Source organism: Taudactylus pleione, unplaced genomic scaffold (assembly GCF_031769625.1).
Source record: "Taudactylus pleione unplaced genomic scaffold, aTauple2 ptg000122l, whole genome shotgun sequence".
NCBI lineage: Eukaryota > Metazoa > Chordata > Amphibia > Anura > Myobatrachidae > Taudactylus > Taudactylus pleione.
This window is the reverse complement of record NW_028284524.1, coordinates 2,144,392-2,169,468: the sequence shown is the minus strand read 5'-3', so window position 1 is coordinate 2,169,468 and position 25,077 is coordinate 2,144,392. Positions and strand designations below refer to the sequence as shown.

The window sequence follows — 25,077 nt, the reverse complement described above, 5'->3', positions numbered from 1 at the left end:
TATTTGAAATCAGAACTTTTCCCTGCAGCCTTGGGTTGGTTTCTAAAATACGGTGGAACCCTACACTTTTTGTTCCCCATATTTTTAGAAACCACCACTGGCTGGCAAGCCTGGGGCTGGTTCGGCTTTTGGGGGGGACCTTGTCATTTTTTTTGTAAAGTTTTCCTTTTTTTTATTTACAGGTACAACACAATGGAATTTTCGGGAAATATTCTATGGACCCCCCCAAAAGATGTGTAGACATGGGGGATCACTATGGGTGCCCCCATTTTTAACTCCTGAAGGAATTCAGGTTTCAAATAGCCGTGGCAGGTGCATTTTTGCAGGATTTTAAAAAAATGTGTTTTGGGGCTTAAAAATATGCTAGTACCCATTTTCATGTACCCCAAATTTGATGGGACCATTTTTAAAAATGAAAAAAATAAGCTAAATGCTCTTCTGCATCACTTCTTCAAAGTCAGGAAAAACAAACACCTGCACGGCTATTTTTTTGCAGCCAAAAACGGGGGTACCCATAGTGATACGCCATGTCTGGACATCTTTGGGGGTCCAAGGATTATTTCCCGAAAATTCCCATTTTTTTACCGCCGATCCAAGTATCGCCGGGTCCCGTTTTGCCTACTTTCAAATTGAATATGGGGATACGCGGACAAGCACGCAATATTTAACGCTTGGAAAACAGGCGAAGTCGGCGTTAAGTCCGGGCCGCGTTAAGTTAACGCGGCTCGGCTCAAATTGAATACAGGCCCAAATGAGCTGATCAGACTTCACAATTATTTTACTTTAATAAGCCATATTAATATTAATTAGCTGTTTAATCAATGAAACTGTGTAATAAAGAAGTTGTGTAATGCTGAGGTTTTAATGAAGGAATGATGATATCCCAGTTTTTGTAGCCCCAAATAGGCTATAGAGATAAGCATATTTTTGGTCGAGATGTAATAGAGTCTGAGTTTTTTGTGTGAGACAAATTTGGACCTTCTCACACATTTAAAGATCAGAGGACCTGATTCAGAGGCGCTCGTAAGCGGGCGCTCGTTTGCTATGAGCGATGTTCGCACAACTGCGCATGTGCATGGGTCGTAATGCGCATGCGCAAACCAGTCATTGCGGTCGGGAATCGTGCGCTCGCAAAACAGCGAGGGACTGCTTATTTGATTGACAGAATGTACCGTTTGTGGGTGGTAACAGGGGAAGGTGCTTGAAAACGGGGGAGTGGAGATCCGAACGCAGGCATGCCAAACGGTCAAAAGGGCGTTTAATGGGAGTGCATAATTAGTAAAGGAGCGTCATCGACCATGTCACTTGGTTGTCTTTTAGCCTGAAAAGCTTGCAGTGATAGCGGTAGGAAAACCCTACCACAAGCACTGCGAGCAGTTCAGATGCCTTTCGATGTACCCGATTAATCAAATAAATACCGGAGATGACGTGTGATGCGAACGGAAAAGGGCGTCTTTACAAAATAGCGAGCGCATTTTTCGTTCGCTCGCTCAGACATAGAGGCATCAACAAACTGCAAAGAGCGAGCACTCAATTTAAATAGCCGGCCCCTTTTTTGGAACGACCGTCCGCAAATAGCGTCGGCTCTGAATCAGGCCCAGAGCGCAGAGTTTGTCTCACAACTCGCCAAATGTAATAGCCTGTGAACTTGTGAGTTTGAGGCTATTACATTATGTCAGTCTGGGTTTGTTTTCCCATATGTAAACTCGGACCGTTTAATGCTACTAGCATCAATAGGTCAGAGTTATACAGATGCCTTCACAGATCAGCGAGATCCGTGAAGGCTTCTGCATGTAAAAAAAAAGGAAACAGTAAAAACAAACAAAAAAAAATGACCCCCCCCCACAAGCATAACTGGGCCTGGGCTTTGTTGAGCCTGTACTGGTTTTTAAAATACAGGGGAAAGAATGCGGAGGGTCCCCTGTATTTTATGAACCAGCATATGGCTCTGTTGAGTCGGTCCTCATTGTGGAAATACAGGGGACAAAAGAAGTAGGGGTCCCCTGTATTATCCATAACCAGCACCGGACTCTGGCCCTGATTCAGAGCCGGACGCTCTGAATCAGGGCCGTCCTTCTGAATTTTTAGAGCGGCCTCCTGGCCGCTCGTATAGCTGTGGGTGACCACCCACAGCTATAGCGAGCGGCCAGGGAGATGGTCGCGATGGTCAAGACCATCGCGACCATCGGGCTTGCGACGAGACCCTTGTGGTAGGGTCTCGTTGCCACAAGCCCTGGAGTGCTTTCGGCTCTATCAGAGCCGAGAGCACTCCCACTGACATCACTTGTCATGTCAGTGGGGCCGGCCCTAGACGGTAGGCGTTCCCATGGCATGCCCACCAAAGGGGGCGTGCTGTCACTCACCATCGACAGCACGCCCCCTTTGTAGCGGGACCCGGAGCGACGGCTTGCCCGTCGCTATCCGGGTCTCGCGCATGTGCACGACGGAGCCGCCTCCGTCGTGCGCATGCGCCAACATCGACCCGCTCGCGAGCAGGTCTGAATTAGGCCCACTTTCTAGTGAGGGTGTAATGCGACAGCCGAAGAACCCCTCTACCAGGTCCCCCGGCCAAAGTATTACACTTGACACCTAGACTACACCTAGTCAGCTCAGGCCAGGGATCAGGGCCGGATTAAGGCTTGTGGGGGCCCCAGGGCAACTAAGTTGTGGGGGCCCCCTCCAAGCCACACAGAACCTACCCCCCCTCCCCGAAAGCCCCACACAGAGCCTACCCCCGGCCACAAGAAGACGGGGCAGAAGTAGGATTTTTTTTGGAGGGGGGGGGGGGCCTGAATATAAATTTACTTATATTTATAGATATATATATATATATATATATACATATCTATATATATATATATATATATGTGTGTGTATCATACACTCACACATAAACAGTATACACATACTAATACATATATACACTAGGGGTGAGCGGGTTCGGATTTCTGAAATCCGAACCCCCCCGAGCCCCCCCGATCCGAGTCCGATCCGAGTCAGGCTCGACTTTTCCCGCCTGACTCGGATCTGAAATCGAGGCAAAACGTCATCATCCCGCCTTCCGAGTCTCGCGGGTTTTGGATCCTATATAAGGTACCCGCGTCGGCGCCATTTTCTCACTCGGCTGTGGACAGTGAAGAGGGAGGGTGGGAGTTAGGGCTGTGTAGTGTAGTGTAGTGTAGTGTAGTGTAGTGCTGCTGTTGTCCACTACTTCAAAGTCCATAGGGGCTGGCTGTGTTGTGCTGTGCTGCTGTTGTTAATAGGGGCTGTGTCCACTACTTCAAAGTCCATAGGGGCTGGCTGGACTGTGTTGTGCAGTCAGTTCTCCATAGGGGCTGTGTCCACTCCAAAGTCCTGTGCAGTGTCCCAGTCCTAAAGGAGTGCTGTAGTGTTGTCCAGGGGGTGCTCTGTCCATCAGGGGTGCTCCCCCCAAGTGCTAAAAAAATAATATATTTTCTGTGTTTGTGAATTGTGTGCGCAGTAGCCGCACGTGCATCAACAAAGTAGTGCCAAGCGTGCGCCTGTGTCATAAGTAAAGGGCCGGCTGGCTTGACCGTTAAAGGGTGCTGTAACCCCCGAAAGTACACTCCAGTCCAAACCAAAAAAAAATTATTTTCTGTGTTTGTGAATTGTGTGCGCAGTAGCCGCACGTGCATCAACAAAGTAGTGCCAAGCGTGCGCCTGTGTCATAAGTAAAGGGCCGGCTGGCTTGACCGTTAAGGGTGCTGTAACCCCCGAAAGTACACTCCAGTCCAAACCAAAAAAAAAATTATTTTCTGTGTTTGTGAATTGTGTGCGCAGTAGCCGCACGTGCATCAACAAAGTAGTGCCAAGCGTGCGCCTGTGTCATAAGTAAAGGGCCGACTGGCTTGACCGTTAAGGGTGCTGTAACCCCCGAAAGTACACTCCAGTCCAAACCAAAAAAAAAATTATTTTCTGTGTTTGTGAATTGTGTGCGCAGTAGCCGCACGTGCATCAACAAAGTAGTGCCAAGCGTGCACCTGTGTCATAAGTAAAGGGCCGGCTGGCTTGACCGTTAAGGGTGCTGTAACCCCCGAAAGTACACTCCAGTCCAAACCAAAAAAAAAATTATTTTCTGTGTTTGTGAATTGTGTGCGCAGTAGCCGCACGTGCATCAACAAAGTAGTGCCAAGCGTGCGCCTGTGTCATAAGTAAAGGGCCGGCTGGCTTGACCGTTAAGGGTGCTGTAACCCCCGAAAGTACACTCCAGTCCAAACCAAAAAAAAATTATTTTCTGTGTTTGTGAATTGTGTGCGCAGTAGCCGCACGTGCATCAACAAAGTAGTGCCAAGCGTGCGCCTGTGTCATAAGTAAAGGGCCGGCTGGCTTGACCGTTAAGGGTGCTGTAACCCCCGAAAGTACACTCCAGTACAAACCAAAAAAAAAATTATTTTCTGTGTTTGTGAATTGTGTGCGCAGTAGCCGCACGTGCATCAACAAAGTAGTGCCAAGCGTGCACCTGTGTCATAAGTAAAGGGCCGGCTGGCTTGACCGTTAAGGGTGCTGTAACCCCCGAAAGTACACTCCAGTCCAAACCAAAAAAAAATTTATTTTCTGTGTTTGTGAATTGTGTGCGCAGTAGCCGCACGTGCATCAACAAAGTAGTGCCAAGCGTGCGCCTGTGTCATAAGTAAAGGGCCGGCTGGCTTGACCGTTAAAGGGTGCTGTAACCCCCAAAGTACACTCCAGTCCAAACCAAAAAAAAAATTATTTTCTGTGTTTGTGAATTGTGTGCGCAGTAGCCGCACGTGCATCAACAAAGTAGTGCCAAGCGTGCGCCTGTGTCATAAGTAAAGGGCCGGCTGGCTTGACCGTTAAGGGTGCTGTAACCCCCGAAAGTACACTCCAGTCCAAACCAAAAAAAAATTATTTTCTGTGTTTGTGAATTGTGTGCGCAGTAGCCGCACGTGCATCAACAAAGTAGTGCCAAGCGTGCGCCTGTGTCATAAGTAAAGGGCCGGCTGGCTTGACCGTTAAGGGTGCTGTAACCCCCGAAAGTACACTCCAGTCCAAACCCCAAAAAAAATTATTTTCTGTGTTTAGCCGCACGTATATATCAAATCGATATAACATAAATGGAGGACCAAACTTTCTCCGATAAAAATAAAATAGAGAAAGATCAAGAACCACTTCCTCCTAGTGCTGAAGCTGCTGCCACTAGTCATGACATAGACGATAACATGCCATCAACGTCGTCTGCCAAGGCCGATGCCCAATGTCATAGTAGAGGGCACATACAATCCCAAATGGCAGAGTTCAGGAAAATGACCTTGAAAAATACATTTAAATCAGCTGAAGAGAAACGTAAACTTGCCAATATGCCATTTACGACACGGAGTGGCAAGGAACGGCTAAGGTCGATCCCTAGTATGTTCATGACTAGTGGTTCAGCTTCACATGACGATGGAAGCCCTCCTCCCACTAAAAAAATCAAAAGAGTTAAGCTGGCAAAAGCACAGCGAAGAACTGTGCTTTCTAAGAAGATATCACAAATCCCCAAGGAGAGTCCAAGTGTGGTGGTGGTTGCGATGCCTGACCTTCCCAGCACTGGACGGGAAGAGGTGGCTCTTTCCACCATTTGCACGCCCCCTGCAAGTGCTGAAAGGAGCACCCACAGTCCACTTGCTGATATGCAAATTGAAGATGTCACTGTTGAAGTACAACAGGATGAGGATACTGGTGTAGCTGGCGCTGAGGAGGAAGTTGGCGAGGAGGATTCTGATGGTGATGTGGTTTGTTTAAATCAGGCTCCGGGGGAGACAGTTGTTGTCCGTGGGATGAAAAAGCCCATCACGGTCATGCCTGGGCAGAAGACCAAACATTCCACCTCTTTGGTCTGGCAATATTTCTATCCAAATCCGGACAACAACTGTCTTGCCATATGTACCATATGTAAAGGTGAAATAAGTAGGGGTAGGGACGTCAACCACCTAGGAACATCCTCCCTTATACGGCACCTGCAGCGCGTTCATAAAAAGTTACTGTCAAGTTCAGAAACTTTGGCTAAGACCGTAAGCAGTCCAGGGACACCTAAATCCCGTTGTCCTGTTGTATCCAAGCGCCTGCAAACCACACCGTCAACTCCCTCCTCGTCAATTTCCTCCTTAGTTAGGATCGGAAGTAGTCCTGCAGGCCATGTCACTGGCATGACTGACTCTCCTATCCGGGATTCCTTCCGGAGGATCCTGCATTGCTACGCCTACTGCTGCCGCTGCTGCTGTTGCTGCTGCTGGGAGTCGTTCATCATCCCAGAGAGGAAGTAGGAACACCACTACTTTTACTAAACAATTGACCCTCCAACAGTCCTTAGCGAGGAGGATGAAGTACGACAGCAGTCATCCTGAAGCAAAACGTATAACTGAGGCCTTGACTGCTATGTTGGTGTTAGACGTGCGTCCGGTATCCGCCATTAGTGCAGTGGGATTTAGACAATTGATGGAGGTAGTGTGTCCCCGGTTCCAAATCCCGTCTAGATTCCACTTCACTAGGCAGGCGATACCGAGACTGTACAGAAACGTCAGAAAAAGTGTCCTCAGTGTCCTGAAAAATGCCGTTGTACACAATGTCCACTTAACCACGGACATGTGGACAAGTGGAACAGGGCAGACTAAGGACTATATGACTGTGACAGCCCACTGGGTAGATGTATCACCTTACGCAGCAACAGCAGCAGCGTCACCAGTAGCAGCATCTCAGAAATGCCAGCTCGTTACAAGGCAGGCTACGCTGTGTATCACCGATTTCAGTAAGAGGCACACCGCCGACAACCTCTTAGAGAAACTGAGGGAAATCATCGCCCAGTGGCTTACCCCACTTAGACTCTCCTGGGGATTTGTGATATCTGACAACGCCACCAATATTGTGCGGGCATTACATCTGGGCAAATTCCAGCACGTCCCATGTTTTGCTCACACAATAAACTTGGTGGTGCAGAATTTTCTGAAAAGCGACAGGGGCGTGCAGGAGACGCTTTGGGTGGCCCGAAAAATTTCTGGCCACTTTCGCCATTCAGCGACTGCGTGCCGAAGACTGGAGCGCCAGCAAACACTCTTGAACCTGCCCCGCCATCACCTGAAGCAAGAGGTTGTGACGCGGTGGAACTCAACCCTCTATATGCTTCAGAGGATGGAGGAGCAGCAAAAGGCCATACAAGCCTATACATCCACCTATGACATAGGCAAAGGAGGGGGTATGCACCTGACTCAAGCGCAGTGGAGAATGATTTCCGTGTTGTGCAAGGTTCTCCAGCCCTTCGAACTTGCCACACGTGAAGTCAGTTCAGACACTGCCAGCTTGAGTCAGGTCATTCCCCTCATCAGGCTTTTGCAGAAGCAGCTGGAGAAAGTGAAGGAGGAGCTAAGACGGAGCGATTCCGCTCGGCATGTGGGACTTGTGGATGAAGCCCTTCATTCGCTTTGCCAGGATTCCAGGGTGGTCAATCTGTTGAAATCAGACCACTACGTTTTGGCCACCGTGCTCGATCCTAGGTTTAAAGCCTATGTGGTGTCTCTCTTTCCGGCCGACACAAGCCTGCAGAGGTGCAAAGACCTGCTGGTGAACACACTGTCAGCTGAAGCGGAACGTGACACGTCAACGGCTCCTTCTTCATTTTCTCCTGCAACTGGGGCTGCCAGGAAAAAACTTAGGTATCCTAAGCAACCCGCTGGCGGTGATGCAGGGCAGGCAGGACCAAGTTTGGACATCTGGTCCGGACTGAAGGACCTGGCAACAATTTCTGACATGTCTACTGTCACTGCATATGATACTGTCACCATTGACAGAATGGTGGAGGATTACATCGGTGACAGCATCCAAGTAGGCATGGCAGACAGTCCATACCTGTACTGGCAGGAAAAAGAGGCAATTTGGAGGCCCCTGTACAAACTGGCTCTATTTTACCTGAGTTGCCCCCCCTCCAGTGTGTACTCCGAAAGAGTGTTTAGTGCAGCCGGGAACCTTGTCAGCGAAAGGCGTAGGAGGTTGCTTCCACAGAATGTGGAGAAGATGATGTTCATCAAAATGAATTATCAGCTCTTCCAGGGAGACCAGCCTCCAGAAGGTACAGAGGGACCTGTGGTGGTGGATTCAAGTGGGGACGAGTTAATACTTTGTGAGGATGAGGATGTACACACTGAAGAGGGTGAGGAATCGGTGGATGAGGAGGATGAGGATGACATCTTGCCTCCATAGAGCCAGTTTGTGCAGGGACACATTAATTGCCAGCTTGTTTTGTGGGGGCCCAAACGAACCAATCATTTCAGCCACAGTTGTGTGGCAGACCCTGGCGCTGAAATGATTGGTTTGTTAAAGTGTGCATGTCCTGTTTATACAACATAAGGGTGGGTGGGAGGGCCCAAGGACAATTCCATCTTGCACCTCTTTTTTTTCTTTGCATTATGTACAGTTTGGGGCCTAGTTTTTCAAACTGCCATCCTGTCTGCCACTGCAGTTTCACGCCTAGATGGGTCACGTGTTTGTGCCGCCCACTCGTGTCGCTTAGCATAGTCATCCAGCTACCTCGGTGCAACGTTTTGGACATAAAAACACTATTGTGAGGTGTGAGGTGTTCAGAATAGACTGGAAATGAGTGGAAATTAAGGTTATTGAGGTTAATAATAGCATAGGAGCAGAAAAACCTACAAATTCTGTGATTTTAGCTGTTTTTATGCTTTTTAAAAAAAAAATACAGATCCAAAACACAAAACCCAGAACCCAAAACACGGAAGGGTGGTTTTGGCAAAACCAATCCAGATCCAAAACACGAAGAAAGATCCAGATCCAAAACCAAAACACAAAACACGAAAAGTGGCCGGTGCACACCCCTAATATACACATTACCACATGCACACTAAAACATATATACACATACATACACACTAGCACAGTGGTTCTCAAACTCGGTCCTCATGACCCCACACAGTTCACGTTTTGCAGATCACCCAGCAGGTGCACAGGTGTATTCATTATTCAATTACACATTTTAAAAGGTCCAGAGTGGAGTTAATTATTTCACTTGATTCAGTGTGGAGACATGGAAAACATGCACAGTTTGGGGTCCTGAGGACCGAGTTTGAGAACCTGTGTACTAACACATACACAGTATACAGATAACACATACTGTACACACCATGACACATATACACACAGAATTACATCCATACATACATATACATACACACACACACTGAAACAGTACACAAACATACCTTCACTTGAAGCAGCAGTTGCTGCAGGAGCAGTCCTGGTTGCAACAGGGGCCGGGCACCTCGATCCATTGGCCCCGCCCCCTCGATGTAATGCAGTGATTTGCAGGTATATCTGGGCGTGGCTTGCCGTATTGGCTCTGCCTCCCGATGTTGTGTGTCAGGGAGGGTTTCTAAGTACACAGAAACCCCCTGCATCCGCTAGTGTGGTGTGGACTCTGTGGAGCCGGCCCCTCTCCTCCCTAGAAGAAAGCTGAGGCAGCAGCACTAACTGTGCAGCTGCATTCAGTAGAACAGCCGCTGCTGCGAATCAACCCGGCAACAGGTGTCGCTGGACACCTGTTCTCGGCAGGGTCACATCAACCCTGTGTGGGGGCCCCTCTTTGTGTGGGGGCCCCGGGACGACCTCCCCTGTCGCCCCTCCCTTAATCCGGCCCTGCCGGGGATCCCTGAGGAGGCTATCCCCAGCACCACTGGTTAGTGTGTGTTGGGTTGAGTGTGTAAATGTATGTGTAAAAAATAGAATAATTAATATTGTCTTTTGCAGAAGAATTAGAGGTCCCAGCAAACCTCCCCCGCATGCTGGTACTTGGAGAACCACAAGTACCAGCATGTGGGGCATTAAGGGCCTGCTGGTATCTGTAGTTCACTTGCAAGATAAATATTAAAATAACCACAACACACACACACCATGACAGTCAAAATTTTATTAAAGCATACATTCACACGCACACTCATCTAGAATGCCTGTAGCCCTTCACGTCCACTTGTCCAGTAGAATGCACGACACCTGTAAAGAAAAAAAACAACTCACCAACACCTTATTCCAGTCCTCTGTTGTCTTTGCGGGCATCCAGCAACTTTTTTTAAAATAAGAAAGTCAATTTAACCGACACCACGGACAGGTACCGTCCTCTAAGGATGGTACCTTGCGAATGAGGGGCTCAGCCGTTGCATTTCCTATATAAATGCAGTACCTGAGCGTTCATTGACTGAGAGAGGCGTATCTGTTCTTATCGAGGGGGTATGGCCTAATCACGGGTGTCGTGGCCATGCCCCCTTAGAGCCTCTGCACATTGGGGAGGGGAGCGCTGTGAGCTCCTCAGCCAGGTGCAAATCGGGGTGGGGGGGTGATCAGTGTGAGATCACTCTCCCCGACAGGCATAGAAGAGGAGACTGCTGCCTTGTCTCCCACTGCAGCCCAGTACACAGCAGCATGTGCTGGGCTGCTGACAGGTAAGATGGAGGGGGGCGTCATCAGTCCCAGGCCCCCGCCGGTTCCCTGCAACAAGCCCGGGTAATTAGTACCCACTTCCCCTTTTCTCTGCACCCATCATTGGGTATGGATAGTTTGTAAACCAGTTTAAGACGGGATGTAGTCGGCATCCAGGATGCCGGTGGTCATGTTTAAACCTAATCTGATTCCTGATTATCTGCATTACTCCTTTGTTTCAGTTCAGCAATAAATAAGCATATTCCTAATCAGAACATTCAGATAAAAAGAAGTTGGATTATAAATGGTTCACAAAGAGAACAGCGCAAATTATGTCAGTTTTAGAAACTGGGTTTAGAAACTGTACAATTACTTTACAACTACATATATGCTGCTACTAACCTTTCAAAGCTTCATCAATATATGTCTTATAATAGAATATTCGGCCAGTATCATCAAAATCATTGTCACTATTTGTAGCAACTCCATTTTCAGTGATGTATATAGGAACATCTCCATACTCTGCTTTAACCCAGTTAAGCAGCCTCCTCAATCCCCAGGCTACCGCTCTGTGCGCGGCAACGGCTGTAGATGGCCAGTTTGTATTAATTTCTTCGGTAATATCGGTATCACGATCGAAAGATGGGTTAAGTAGACTTATAGTTTTATGTTGAACTATTTTTGTGGTGTAGATGTTAATGGAGAAAACATCGGCTGTTCCCTGGATGTAGGCCTTCTCTTCATCTGTGAAAACTGGAAGTCTGGAAGTCTTGAAACCCTGTAGCTCACTTTTGTTTCCCACCTGCCATTTCATGGCTTCTGGGTAGTCACCATTTTTGAAAATAGGGTGTGCAAACCATCCCAAAGTAAACTGCAAGTAACGGTCAGCAGCTTCAATATCTCTTGGTTCCTTGTGGTCTTTGGGCTCCACCCATTCTGTGTTGAGGCTGAGTGATATTACACCTCCTTGACTGATTTGATACTTGTCATGATAGGTGTGATAGACCCTGGCATGGACTTTCAACAGATTGTGAGCAACTCTGTATGGTGCTTCACCGGGGTCATCCTTCTCTGCAGGTGGAAACAGACCATTTCCATAGCCAGCTGTTACAATACTATGAGGCTGGTTAAATGTCATCCAAAACTTCACCCTATCTCCAAATGTTTTAAAACAAAAGTCTGTATAGTTATGAAATGCATCAAGTACAGATTCATTCTTCCAACCACCCAAATCTTGTAGAGCTTGGGGAAGATCAAAGTGGTAAAGAGTCACCATTGGAGAGATGTTATTTGCCAGTAGGCCATCAATAAGTTTATTATAATACTCAACACCCTTGTCATTGACTGTGCCTTGTCCAGTTGGGAAGATTCGGGACCATGAGATGGAGAAACGGTAACTGTTCACTCCTAGGCCCCTCAGCATGTACAGGTCAGCATCCAGCTGGTGATAACTGTCACATGCTATGTCCCCATTAGCATCGCCAGCAATATTTCCAGGAACATGTGTGAACGTATCCCAGGTACTTGGTCCTTTTCCATCTGTGTTCCATCCACCTTCAATCTGATAAGCAGAGGTTGAGACCCCCCATTTGAAATCATCTGGAAATGTTGAATAATGGTACATGTCTCTTTCAAAGGCAGTTTGCCCTGAAAATGTTTCCCACACAACCTTTGCTTTTGAGGGAACATCCGATGCTAATAGAGGTGCTAATGTTTTCGTATATGACCATTTTGGACTTGAAACAACAGACTTAACTGTCTTTGTACCCGGGAAACCATTATTTTCAACAATTGTGGACAACAAATAGGCTGAATTTTTAGCTGTCCTTTGTCTGTTTGCATTTTCAAAATCCACATAGTGCAAACCAAACCTTTGGGTGTATCCTTGGGGGCCCTCAAAGCCATCCAGTAGTGACCGGACTACATATGAACGTGCAGACACATTATCCGTCTTGATAGCTGCAAAGAGATAAAGAGACATTAAAGTCTTGACCTGCCACTGTATTACCACTCTAAATATTAGGTTTACTGGAATATATTCAGCTAGGTGATAAGGCATTATAAAATATCTTTGATCCAGAGGTGACAACAATATAACAACTGTATATTTTTTTATATAAGACACCTCTTATACATAACCCATAGCTACTCCTGCTTAAGGTGTTTCCATTTATACAAAAAAAAAAACTTACTTAAAATAGAAAAACAGAACCAGTTCATGAAAGATTATTCCTTAGCTCACGCTAGACTTAAAGATGTCCTGAGTACATTACCTTTCAAAGCCTCATTGATGTAGGCAGACAAGTACTCCATGCGAGCTGTGTCATTGAATACCTCTCCAGTATATGATGTTGGCATCCCATTTCCTGTAATGTATATTGCCACATTCCCTTTCATATACTCCTCCTGTATAAAGTTTAGAAGTCTCCTGAGGCCCCATGGGACCACAGAGATCCATGGAGAGGAGGTGACTGGCCATGATGGATCCACATGTGGTGAAAATCCTCCAATATTATCATATTCAGCTACACAGTTATTGTTGAGAGAGGCATTGACCAGCCGGGATGTATAGTGGGAGATGCCCAGGAAGTCCGCTGTGCCATTGATATATGCCTTCTCTGCCACAGTGAATGTTGGCAGCTGAGCCACTGTACTGGGGCACTGGTCATGTTTCTGTTGCACTTGTGCCTTAAGAACCTCTGGGTAGTCCCCATTGACCAGAATAGGATGGGCAAACCAGCCCAGCATGAAGTGGAGATAACGCTCTGCTGCACTTATATCATCTGGATCAGTAGGAGTATATGGCTCAGCCCAGTCCGAATTCAAAGAGATCCCCACCTGACCTTGCTGCAGTGCACGATACTTGTCATTGTACACATGCCAGGCCTTAGCGTGCGCTTTCACTATGTTGTGAGACACCTATAAAAAAAAAACATGCTTACAGCAGAAGTTCTCTTTGCAGTGTTCCATTATGAAATTGTTTGCTCACCTTTGGAAGTTTATATCTGCAGTCATCAATTATATCAGGTTACTACATAATTCTGATAAACATTTATGGTAATATAATCACTTGCTGACAATCTGATGTCAGATGTGTTCAGCACTATCACAGAAACTCATCAATATTGCTAGGGTGACATTCTGTATCAACCAATAAATATTTTCATAGGTGACCAATGTATCCGTGCCCAGTTGCATACACTATGTAGGGTTTTCTCCTTTCATATAACATCAGACCATTAAAATCCTCCACTTCAATCCCTAAATCTTAGACCTCCTTAGTCCCATGAGAGATCATCAACTGAATTGCCAACTACTTCTATTAACAGGAGCAATGAGAGAAGGTGGCAAAGGAAGTGAGAAGACAGGTTACAGGCTGGATAAGGTCATAGAAGTGCCATTTTGCTTGCCAGTTCCTGTATATTAATATATTTCCTGTGCAAATACTGTACCTGCTTCTATCCATCATGTATTGCTTAGCTGTCATGAATGTGTTATCCTAGACTTATTGGTACATATGACAAATAGAAAATTGGGAATTTGTCCAAAAGTATAAAATTAAAACAAGAATAATAACTTGTTTATTAGTTGTTAGCACAACAGGTTGGCTAACAGTGGACAACATGGACAAGCATAAATGACCCAGCAATCCATGGTTTGCATCCTGACTCAGGATTTTCAGATTTTTTTTTTCCTCCAGAAAAAGTAGCATTTTTTAAAAAGAAAAAAAAAAGATTTTCTGCTTTGAAAGCTCTCAAACTACATGATGGAGCTATTAGGGTCAACTGAAGCAAACAGATGCTTCACAGAGGTCATGCAGTTACACAAACTAACGCAGATCCCTGATTATTGGGAATCTGCGCATGTGCAGGACCGCCGTGTCTCTGCCTGATTGACAGGTAGAGGTGTTTGCTGGGTGAGTGGCAAGGCCAGGGTCTGCATCCATGGACAGACTTCCTGGCCTCACAGGTTGCCAGGACATGGGCAGGCTGCAATAGGCTTCAGCTTCCGCAGCCTGCTCAAAGGAGCAACCATGGCGCCCATCAATTGAGACAGTTGCAATGGTGATCCCAGACTGCGACCTCAGTCGCAGCGCTGGGATCGCAGATGCAGCAAGGAGCTGTCAGACACCTCCTTCTGCATTTGCATTTTAGCAGGACGGAATTGCAAAGCCACTTGTGCGCGGCTGTGCGTTTCCGTCCTCTGCTGAATCAGGCCCTTTGTTAATTCTATATATTTCGGTATTATGAAGAGTTTTTCAGTTTACATTTTTCCCTTCTAGTGGACAAAAAAATGAACCCTGAAATACAGTGCAAAGACAAGAAGAGGCTGCAGTGCTACCCAATTCTAAATGTAGTATTGGGCTACGCCACAGCCTTTTCATTTTGCCTTCTGCTGGGGAGATGGCAATACATCTGTATACAGCAATCCTATTTGTGTATTCCTGAAATACAGTGCACTATTTTTAAAACCATCCATCTGCATAAAAGTGCAATAAAACATATTAGTTCAAATAACTTGTCTTCAGCACTATGGACCTGATTCAGATGTGGACGCAAATGCCATCGCAGCTGCAATCTCTCACGCATCGCAATTGCTAAAACATGCTAATGACCCACTCGCTGCCCAGTGCTTAGAGACGCCCAGTAACATCACATCCGCCACTCACGCACAAATGCGGAAACATTGCATGCAGATCAGGCGACCATCAGCCTTCTGAGTAAGTCTAAGCTGTCACAGACACGCAGACGGCTCTCCTGCAGCCAGCAAGAACGCAGTGGCTGATTTACGGACTCTCAGAAAACAGAGATTAAATGATGCAACACATCTTCATTTCTCTAATCCCCCCCCATTACCTCCCCCAAAAACTGACAACCTGTCTCTCACTTTGCGAGTGAATGTTCTGTGTGAGCGTAATCACAATTTAATCGCTGCACGTGTGCAGTGTGGCTTCAAGGCATGCGCAATGCTAACAATTGCTCAATCTACAAAAATATCAGCAGTGTGTCCATCTCTGACTCAGGCCCTATAACATTAGCTTTGGGGACTATGTGGGGGTACTGTATTAAATAGATCCCTATTTTCCTGATGAATGAAACCAGCTAATGTGACTCTCCTTAAGGCCAGGATGTAGAAAGCCTCGCATCAGTGATGTATTACATCCCGCCTCTCTTCGGGTACATATTGTGGTTGAGTACCGCGGTACATACCTAGAATATTACAAATGACAGCTCTCTTGATAAGAGCTGTCCTTTGCGATGCCCCTGGAGAGAGGGACCTCCGGGTTTAACACCCACCCTTTGGTGTCCTTCTACGCATGCGCAGAAGGCAGTGGGCCGTGGGGGGTGATAGGTAGGATATGCTTGGGTCCCTCTCAGCAGGAGTGTCTTGAAAAGAAGAAAAAAAGGGGGTGCGACCTTGCATATTGTGGCATGGCCACGTGGGAAGGGGGTGTGGCCCACATCCGAACCCCCGTGGTCCTGTTATTACTGGGGTCAGGGGGGTGCCGGAGGTGCGGACTGCCCTGTGTGCAATGCTGGCTCCCTCACAGTTGTCAGGAGCAGAGTGCAGAACTTATTATACAGTGCAGCACTAGCTCCTGTCACTGAGGAGGAGTCTGCACCTTGTGACGCCACTGGTACATCCCGCCCTGAGAGTGTGAGAATCGTTGTGTTGGATTGGACAATGCTTTATCAGATATACCTGCATTAAAGGAGTTGTTTGACTAAATATGGAATTGTATTATTTTCTATATACAGTACAGTGATACAATCCCCACAAGTCTAATATATATATCCCAAAATCATTGAATAAAAATTGACAAATAAATCTACTTTTGATGTACCGTGAATGACGCACTCCCTGGATCCTTAATCCCAGGCGCATGCTGACCGGTGCCATAACCAGCGTAACTAACCACCCAAGGCTCATGGAAGGTTATCCAATGTTTCACTCGATCACCAAAGCAGCTAAAGCAGAAATCTGCATATTCCGCAAATGCGTTAGTGATGCTCTCATTCTGCCAACCTCCGATCTCCTGCAAAGCTTGAGGTAAATCCCAGTGATACAAAGTCACCATCGGTTTAATATTTTCTTCTATTAATCTGTCAATTAATGTATTGTAATATTTCACACCGGCTGAGTTGATTTTGGATTTGAACCCTGTTGGGAATATCCTAGACCAGGAGATGGAGAAGTGGTAGATATTAGACTGCAGAGCTTTCAGAAGATACACGTCATAGTCAATCTTGTGGTAGCTGTCACAGGCCACGTTTGCAGTGACATTGTTATCAGTGTGACCATGCTGTCCGAACACGTCCCATATAGATTCTCCTTTATCTCCCTCAGCCCAGCCTCCTTCTACTTTGAAAGACGCAGATGATGCGCCCCACAGGAAACCATTAGGGAATGTGTCATGTAAGAAGGAATCTCTCTCTGCTGGTGCTTGATTGGCAAATCTCTCCCAAACTGTGGTGTACGCTGTGCGTGATGAACCTGATGTACCTGATGGGTCCTCAAGTCTATAATATAAGAGACAAGAAAGTGTGTTTCAATGAAAATAACTTTTACATACTAGAACATCAGTAGACATCACACAAGTAGGCATTTCAATATCATCACCACACACATCTACTGAAATACTCTGTACTGTTGAAATATATACCAATATTCTGATTGGCTACAAGACATTCTAGCCCCATTCAGTGCAAAATTGGGGACACATGGACATGCAGGAGATAAACAATGATAATAATAAAAATGTGTCAGCACCTTAAAAATGTAACAAACGGTACTCATAGTTCTAATACATATCTTTCATATAACATTCTCTAAAGTTTGTTAATTTTTACAATTTTAATTGTTTACTAATACAAGGTTTACATAATAATATAAAACACTCTTGGATACCATATAAAATAAAAAAAAATATTCTGTGTTCCCACTGTTGGGGTTTTTCCCCTGGTTTTTTTTGGTTTGCAGCACAGGGAACTCTGCAATGTTAAGGCATAGTGGTCCTGATTCAGATCCGCATGCAAATGCTGACGTTTAAGCAGATTGAGCGAATGTTAGCCATTGCGCATGCGTGTAGCCGCACTGTGCACGCACAGCGATTAACTTGCGATTAAAGTGAGTGACAGATAGTCAGCATTTTAGAGAAACTTAGGCATGTCGCTAGCGTTTCAAACTGTGGGCCTGATTCAGACCCGGACGCTATTTGCGGACGCTCATACTTAAAAAGGGGCCGGCTATTTAAATTGAGCGCTCGCTCATTGCGGTTTGTTGACGCCTCTATGTCTGAGCGAGCGAACGAAAAATGCGCTCGCTATTTTGTAAATACGCCCCTTTGCCATTTGCATCACACGTCATCTCCGGTATTTATTTGATTAATCGGGTACATCGAAAGGCATCTGAACTGCTCGCAGTGCTTGTGGTAGGGTTTTCCTACCGCTATCACTGCAAGCTTTTCAGGCTAAAAGACAACCAAGTGACGTGGTCGATGACGCTCCTTTACTAATTATGCACTCCCATTAAACGCCCTTTTGACCGTTTGGCATGCCTGCGTTCGGATCTCCACTCCCCAGTTTTCAAGCACCTTCCCCTGTTACCACCCACAAACGGTACATTCTGTCAATCGAATTAGCAGTCCCTCGCTGTTTTGCGAGCGCACAATTCCCGACTGCAATGACTGGTTTGCGCAAAAATGTGATCCGTGAGAAGTCGCAACTGCAATGGCATTTGTGTACGGATCTGAATCAGGTCCAGTCTTTCTACTTTTGGATTTTTTCTCCTGGTCAGGATAGAATTTCCTTTTCAGGTTTGAATATCTGTTGTCTGTGGTTAGTTTTGTTAAATCCTGTGATGTAATTACCACAACATTTTAAGTACAACATTTTACAGAGAATTTGTCTAGAAAAACCAGAAAAAAAAATCAGGTAGAGAAAATGAAATCTCACAGTTTGAAAGTGGAAACAATGGTTGTCACACCCCACCCAATCATACATTGCAATCAGGGGGATGTAGTTAAGTTACCGCCGTCCGGAATGCCATCTGCCAGAATCCCGACGTGGCAAGCCCAATTTGGGTTTAATGATAGGCGTCGAAATACTGATGCCTATCTTTATTCTGATGCCAAGATCCTGGCATCCCAAACTAAGGTAAGCGGGGACAGGTTAGCGTTAGCCACGGAGGGGGGAGAGTTAGGTTTAGGGACCCCTGGGGGAGATTAGGGTTAAGCACCCCTCGGGAGGGTAAGGTTTAGGGTGCGGAAAGGGGGGGTTAGAGTTAGGCACCACTAAGAGAGGGTTGGGGGGGGGCAGGGGAGGGTTAGGGTACTTACCAGCCCTAGTCAGGATGTAGAACCTTCGGTCTTTTGGCGTCGGTATTTCATCTGGCGGCTAATCAGCTGCCGGCGTTACATACCGATTCTCAATCAGGCTATGCACCTGACTAATACACTCTAAAGCTGGGTACACACTAGACGATCTGTCGTCCTATCTGACGATTGGTAAGTGCATACACACTTACCAATCATCGGCCTGATGTGTCGTGCCTGATGTCATAACTGGGCAGGGTTTTACAGTACATGTAACCGCCCAGTTGAGCTGTCAGTCAAAGTGGCCTCTGCAGCAAGTGTACGGACTGCCCCTACATACACCACTATGTGCCGATATATCTGCTGCACAGCCGACGTGATATATCTGTGAACGACGTCGTTCATAGACATATCTTCTGTACACACTGGGCGACGCACACATGATATATTAAACATACACAAATTGAAATGCCAATATATCGACCAGTGTGTACCCAGCATAAGAATCACACCAGTTTACTGAAGAGGTCATACAACAATTACTGGGAAGAGAAGATATACAATGGAAACTTTACTGTAGAGATGGAAAAAAAACCAGACTATATATATAATTTTTTATCAGAAAAAACATAAACAATTTAAAAGAAAAGCACAGAAGTTAAAACAATAAAAACAACATGCATATGTGATACAGATCAATTTGTTTATTATAGTCTTCAAATAATGATAATAAAAAGGTTTTGCATTATTTCCTGGTGAATTTAATATATAAGTTCTGTGCTCACCTTTCCTTATAGTAAAAAGGTTGGTATATAAATTCACTTATGTCATAGCCTGTGAGTACTCCACCAGAGTTGACCAGTGCTGCAAAAACACATATAATATTTGAATAAGGCACACAGTACATCTACAACTTAAATATTCAGTTGTTATTTTTGAAATATTGTTGGATACTTCTTGGAACTTATTCATGTATAAATCTATTCCTTTTAAGTAGAAAAAAATAAATGAAGTAATTGGTCAAGCCCGAATGCATGATTGGAGCACACAATAGGGCAAACCAGTACAGGCTGCAAGGAGCGTCATCCAAGATGGTGGGCTGCATGTTCCAAAGCCAACAGAGACCAGTGTAACACTAGGTATTCAAGGGAAGCCCAGGTAGGGCTGTTATACTATCCATTTAATCATGAACACATAAGAAATACACAGATTCAGTGGCTTGTTGTCTACAAGGGGCACACACAGTTTCCACACTCAGGCCCCCCCCACCAGAACAGCTTCCCTTCCTCGGCTGTGTACTAGCCCCGCCCCCAGTTCTCTATCTCTATTCTCCTCCTTACTCCCTACTTCTATTGGCACCACACAGAAGAAGGCTGACCCTACTGTAGCTGCAGTGCACACTACAGAGGAGCTCCCTTTCCCCTGCAGTCTCTCTCACTGTCCCCTTTTCCCCTGAAGTCTCTCCCACTGGCCCTTTGTCCCCTGCACTCTCTCCCACTATCCCCTTATCCCCTGCAGTCTCTCCCACTGGCCCCTTAACCCCTGCAGTCTCTCCCACTGTTCCCTTATCTACTGCAGTCTCTCCCATTCTCCCCTTTTTCCCAGCAGTGTCTCCCACTGGCCCCTTAACCTCTGCAATCTCTCCCACTGGCCCCTTATCGCCTACAGTCTCTCCCACAGTCCCCTTATACCCTGCAGTCTATCCCACTGGCTCCTTAAACCCATGCAGTCTCTCCCACTGTTCCCATCTCCCCTGCAGTTTCTCCCCCCTGTTCCCTTCTCCCCTGCAGTCTGCCCCACTGTCCCCTTATCCCCTGCAGTCTCTCCCATTGTCCCTTTAGTTCCTACAGTCTCTCCCACTGTCTCCTTCACCCCGACAGTCTTTCCCATGGTCCCCTTTTCTCTGCAATCCCTACGGGGGGGAGAAGAACAAGCCTAGGCTGCTGCAGTAGAGAATAAGCATTGTCGGCTCTGCCTGCACTGCTGATTTGCAGGTTCTGCTGGGAGAGGCAGTTGATGCTACCCACAACCCTGCGGTACATGGCTGGCCTATTTAGCATACTGACATCAGGCCCCTCCCCTGTCACATGCACATTCCGGATTTAAGACGGCAGTGGGAATCCGGGGGATGTAATAAACTTTGAGGGGCAGTGGGAGACTGGTCAATAAAACGGGAGCCTCCTGCGTGATTTTGGACGGTTGGCAAGTATGCATCAGATTAGGCTGCACCAGTGGGGTGACTGGGACGGCGGTCCATCAAATCCAGTGCTTGGGACATCTGCCCCATAGCCCCCATCCCTAGGTGGGGCCCTGTAGTACACTGTGAGCAATTTCTCACCACGTTTGTGATAATAGTTGGTACATAACGCTACTAATCTTGGAACGTCTCTGTCACGCTAGACCCTTGCGCCATATGGCACAAAGACACTAGGGGGTATATTTACTAGAGTGCGAGTTTTTAGAAGTGGAGTTGTTGCTCATAACAACCAATCAGTTTCTACCTATCATTTATCTTGCACCTTCTATAAGATAATAGCTAGAATCTGATTGGTTGCTATGGGCAGCATCTCTTATAAAAACCCGCACTTTAGTAAATATACTCCTAGATGTATAGTATGAGTACTCTGAGATGATTAATACCTGTCTTCCACCAGCTCAATTAAACAGCAGTTTACAGTACATCATATTTGCTGTTCTGTTCCGTTTACCAGATCTATTATGTTCTGTATATCACTTGTGTACGCGAGATAGCTAAATAAACAATTTTTAGACTCCTAATAGAAATATGTCCTACAGTACTTTATTAAGAGATTGTACATTCACTCCCTGAAACTAATATAAATCAGGGGTAGGCAACCTGTGGAACTCCTGCTGCTGCTGTGAAACTATACATCCTGGCATGCACTCACGATGTTTTAGAATGCCCTATCAGCATAATTGTGGCAGTGCATGCTTGGATATGTTGTTTTACAACAGCTGGAGTGCCATAGGTTACTATTGATATACAGTAGATACAGTAGATAAAAGACAATATAGAAGACTGCTTACCTTCATTTACTTTGAAGATTGGGACAAATCTGCTGTCCTCTGCCAGGAAGTTGCAATCATTCAGTGTAAAGCTGAAAATCAAAATCTCCATCCCCTCCCTGATGTTCTGTGAAATGACATAGATTATTATCAGATATCACTGTTTATGAAACATCGTCACTGCATCTGCTACTTGGGGAAATAAATGAAAGATTCCTATTTAGAAACTGTGATTAAACTGACAATTACACAGTAACAGTAAAATATAAATAGTGATATGTAACAAATATAGTATAATAAAGAACTTCCTAAAATGACTTGTATTATACTGTATCTAGCTACATTTTCCCTGTAGATTTCTATGGAAAAAGGATTGTGCAATCTTGGGAAAAGTATGGAAATAAATGACTTGTGTGTGAAATGACGTAGGGAAGTGAAAGTAGTTTAATACAAGTATAATGAGGAATAAGTATATGTTGTTATTTATTCCAAATTACATATGTTAGCAGCATGTAGTTAGGTTTGCCTCCGACACTATACTACAGACCAGTGGTTCTCAAACTCGGTCCTTAGAACCCCAAACAGTTCATGTTTTCCAGGAAACCTAGCAGATGCACGGGTGTATTCATTACTCATTGACACATGTTAAAAGATCCACAGGTCAAGCCTATTATTTCACTTGTGATTCTGTGAGGAGACCTGGAAAACATGCACTGTTTGGGGTCCTGAGGATCTAGTCTGAGAGCCTGTGATATAGACCCAAACAAAGGTGAAGTAAATAGAGATGACAACCAGATGTAATGGCATTAATCTGACCTTACGAACCCTAGTAAGATTGTGAGCTATAATTCAGGGTACGTGAATGTCTAATAGGGGAAGGAGATTCTTTCTCACTAGTTATAAGCTGCAAGTACAGCTCATACTAGGGTCCGCAAATTCAAGGCCAGATTGACGCCATTACTTTTGTCATCTGTATTTGCTTCACCTTTTTATGGGCTCGATCCAGACCCGCTCGCTAGATGCGTACGCTCGTTCTCAGAGTATGGAAATTCGGCTAAGTTATGGCAAGGCAGGGGAAAGCATGGCAAGGCATAAGCACGCCCACTATGTCTTGGCGTGCGATTGCTTTGTGTATGCAGACGCCCACCAGCCTGCCTTAAGATGCCCACTTGCGCACGTCATCTCCAGGAAGTGTTTGCAACCATCGGTACATCGGGTACCATCAAGATCATTTGCAGCGCTTGAGGTTGACTATACCCTACCGCAAGCACTGTGATTACTTCATTGTAAAAGGCAGCCAGGTGGCGTGTACTATGACGCTGCCTGTTAATTATGCACGCCTCTGAAACTGCGTTGAGACGCTCAGGCACGCCTGCGTTCGCACCTCCACTCCCCCGTTTCTAGTGGACTGCCCCTGTTACCACCCACAAACGGCTTCTCCTGTCACTCACTCTGCTGGGCTGTCTATGCTCGGCGAGTGAACGCTTCCTGATCTTTCGCGGTGGTTCGCGCACATGCACTGTGATGCATACGCATGAGCACTATGCAAACCATCGGCAGATACGAGCGAACGCTTCTTAGTGTCCGGGTCTGAATCAGCTCCTATATTCCAACACTAGAGATAAACTTCTGCCTTTGCACTACCCACAGGAACTCATTGGGAAGTTCCATTTCTTCCAGATGGCAGGTTTATGATACCCCTATGTGCCTTGTAGTAATTACTCTAGTGGTGTTGATCAAAACATTTCTGTAACATATCAGCAGCAATATAGCCATTGCCTCGGAGCTGTGGGATGTGTCGTTTATAAAGTAGGGAGATGGAATGACTTCATAACAGTTTACTTTTTACTAGAGATGAGAACTTTGGATTTGACTCGGTTCATCCGTTTGATCCTAAAAATGAGGTAAAATTAAATTTTTCTGGAAATATCTCTTCATTCTATATCACATATGTGATTCAAAAAGTGGCAGATTGGTTCTAGAGCTCATTAGAACGATGGTTCCCTCATGACATTATAGGTTCATTTGAGACATTTGGGCTGCTTGGCGTCATCTCAACTGCTTCTGGACCATAAGCGATGTTCCCAACACTGAAGAGGCAATTAAAGGTTGTAGGTGCCAACAGTGGCCATGGAGCACCCAGTCTTGCCAGATGAGAGCTCTGCTGCGTTCACTCTGCAGGAGGCACTGTAACAGCCAAAGACACTGCGACTACAGATACCAGGAAGTATTCATTGTTTTGAACACTGTGAGATGATTAATGGAACTAGCTTTAGAAGAGTCTTGAAAGTTATCATTTTAGTTAAACAACAGCTGAGCAAGGAAGTAAGTATAATAAAATGGCGTTAATCAATATGGTAGAACATCAATACAGGGTGTCATTTATGGTAGACCAATACAAGAGGAGGCATGCTTTTGGTTGAATCAATATGGGAGAGCTATGATATCAGGAGAATGCATTCAAGGGCCAAAGAGATTCTATGTGGGGGTTCATGATATGGCACGTGTCAAAAAATGAAGGCTGGTGGGTCACAATGTCAAATCACGGGATAGGTTCTCAGAATTGTATGGTGGTCACAAGAATATTCTCTGTATTTTAAGGCAGTTACTAGGATGCCCTCTGTATTGCAAGGTGGTCACAATAGCAGATGCTTTCTTTGTATAGCCATCGCAAGTATTTCTCTTTATTTCTTAACTTCTGAGGAACGCACCACATCACAGGGCAAAGAAATGTGTCAGCTGACCAGAAATACATCTGACACACTTATGTAATGCAGCCTGGAACACATGCTGGACGAAATTAAGTGATCATCGAGTTGGAGTTTGTTTGGGATAACCCGCAATTAGAACCTGTTCTAGCAAATGTGTTATATTGCTGTGTTTGCCAGCACTACTGTACACTACATGATTAAAGTTAGTGGGTGTACCGCAATTTAATATCTGAGAGACACCGGTGGCAGGATGCAATAATGCGGTCAAACACCCTTAATTGCTATTTTCCAGGGTTTGACTGCATTTCTGATATTCACCAAGCTTCGGAAAGCAAAGCTTTACATGGCGTTACCCAGTAGAAACCTATGGTCTTTTTTCTGCAAAGTGCTCTGAGAGGGTTCCAATAGAATCCTTCCCAGCACCACTGGCGACAAGAGCAAAAGTCCATGAAAGATGATGTTTGTCCATGAAAGATGACATTTTGCCTTTCTGAGACCCGATTTTTGGCTGGAAAAATCAGAACTTGGCGGTAAAATCCAAACCAAACCGAGCCTGCACATCTCTAATTATTACTTGCACTTACAAGA

At 45.6% G+C, this 25,077-nt stretch overlaps 1 protein-coding gene across 1 annotated transcript in view; it reads right to left on the bottom strand.

Moving 5' to 3' along the window:
• Positions 1 to 25,077, bottom strand: part of LCT (lactase) — a 100,143-nt gene that overhangs the window by 49,241 nt on the left and 25,825 nt on the right. Inside the window, exons 4-8 of the mRNA XM_088472243.1 lie at positions 21,800 to 21,905; positions 19,537 to 19,615; positions 16,283 to 16,958; positions 12,711 to 13,356; positions 10,840 to 12,396 (exon numbers count right to left, since the gene is read on the bottom strand). Coding sequence (XP_088328369.1) covers positions 10,840 to 12,396; positions 12,711 to 13,356; positions 16,283 to 16,958; positions 19,537 to 19,615; positions 21,800 to 21,905 — 3,064 coding nt within the window. The remainder of the gene's footprint in view (positions 1 to 10,839; positions 12,397 to 12,710; positions 13,357 to 16,282; positions 16,959 to 19,536; positions 19,616 to 21,799; positions 21,906 to 25,077) is intronic.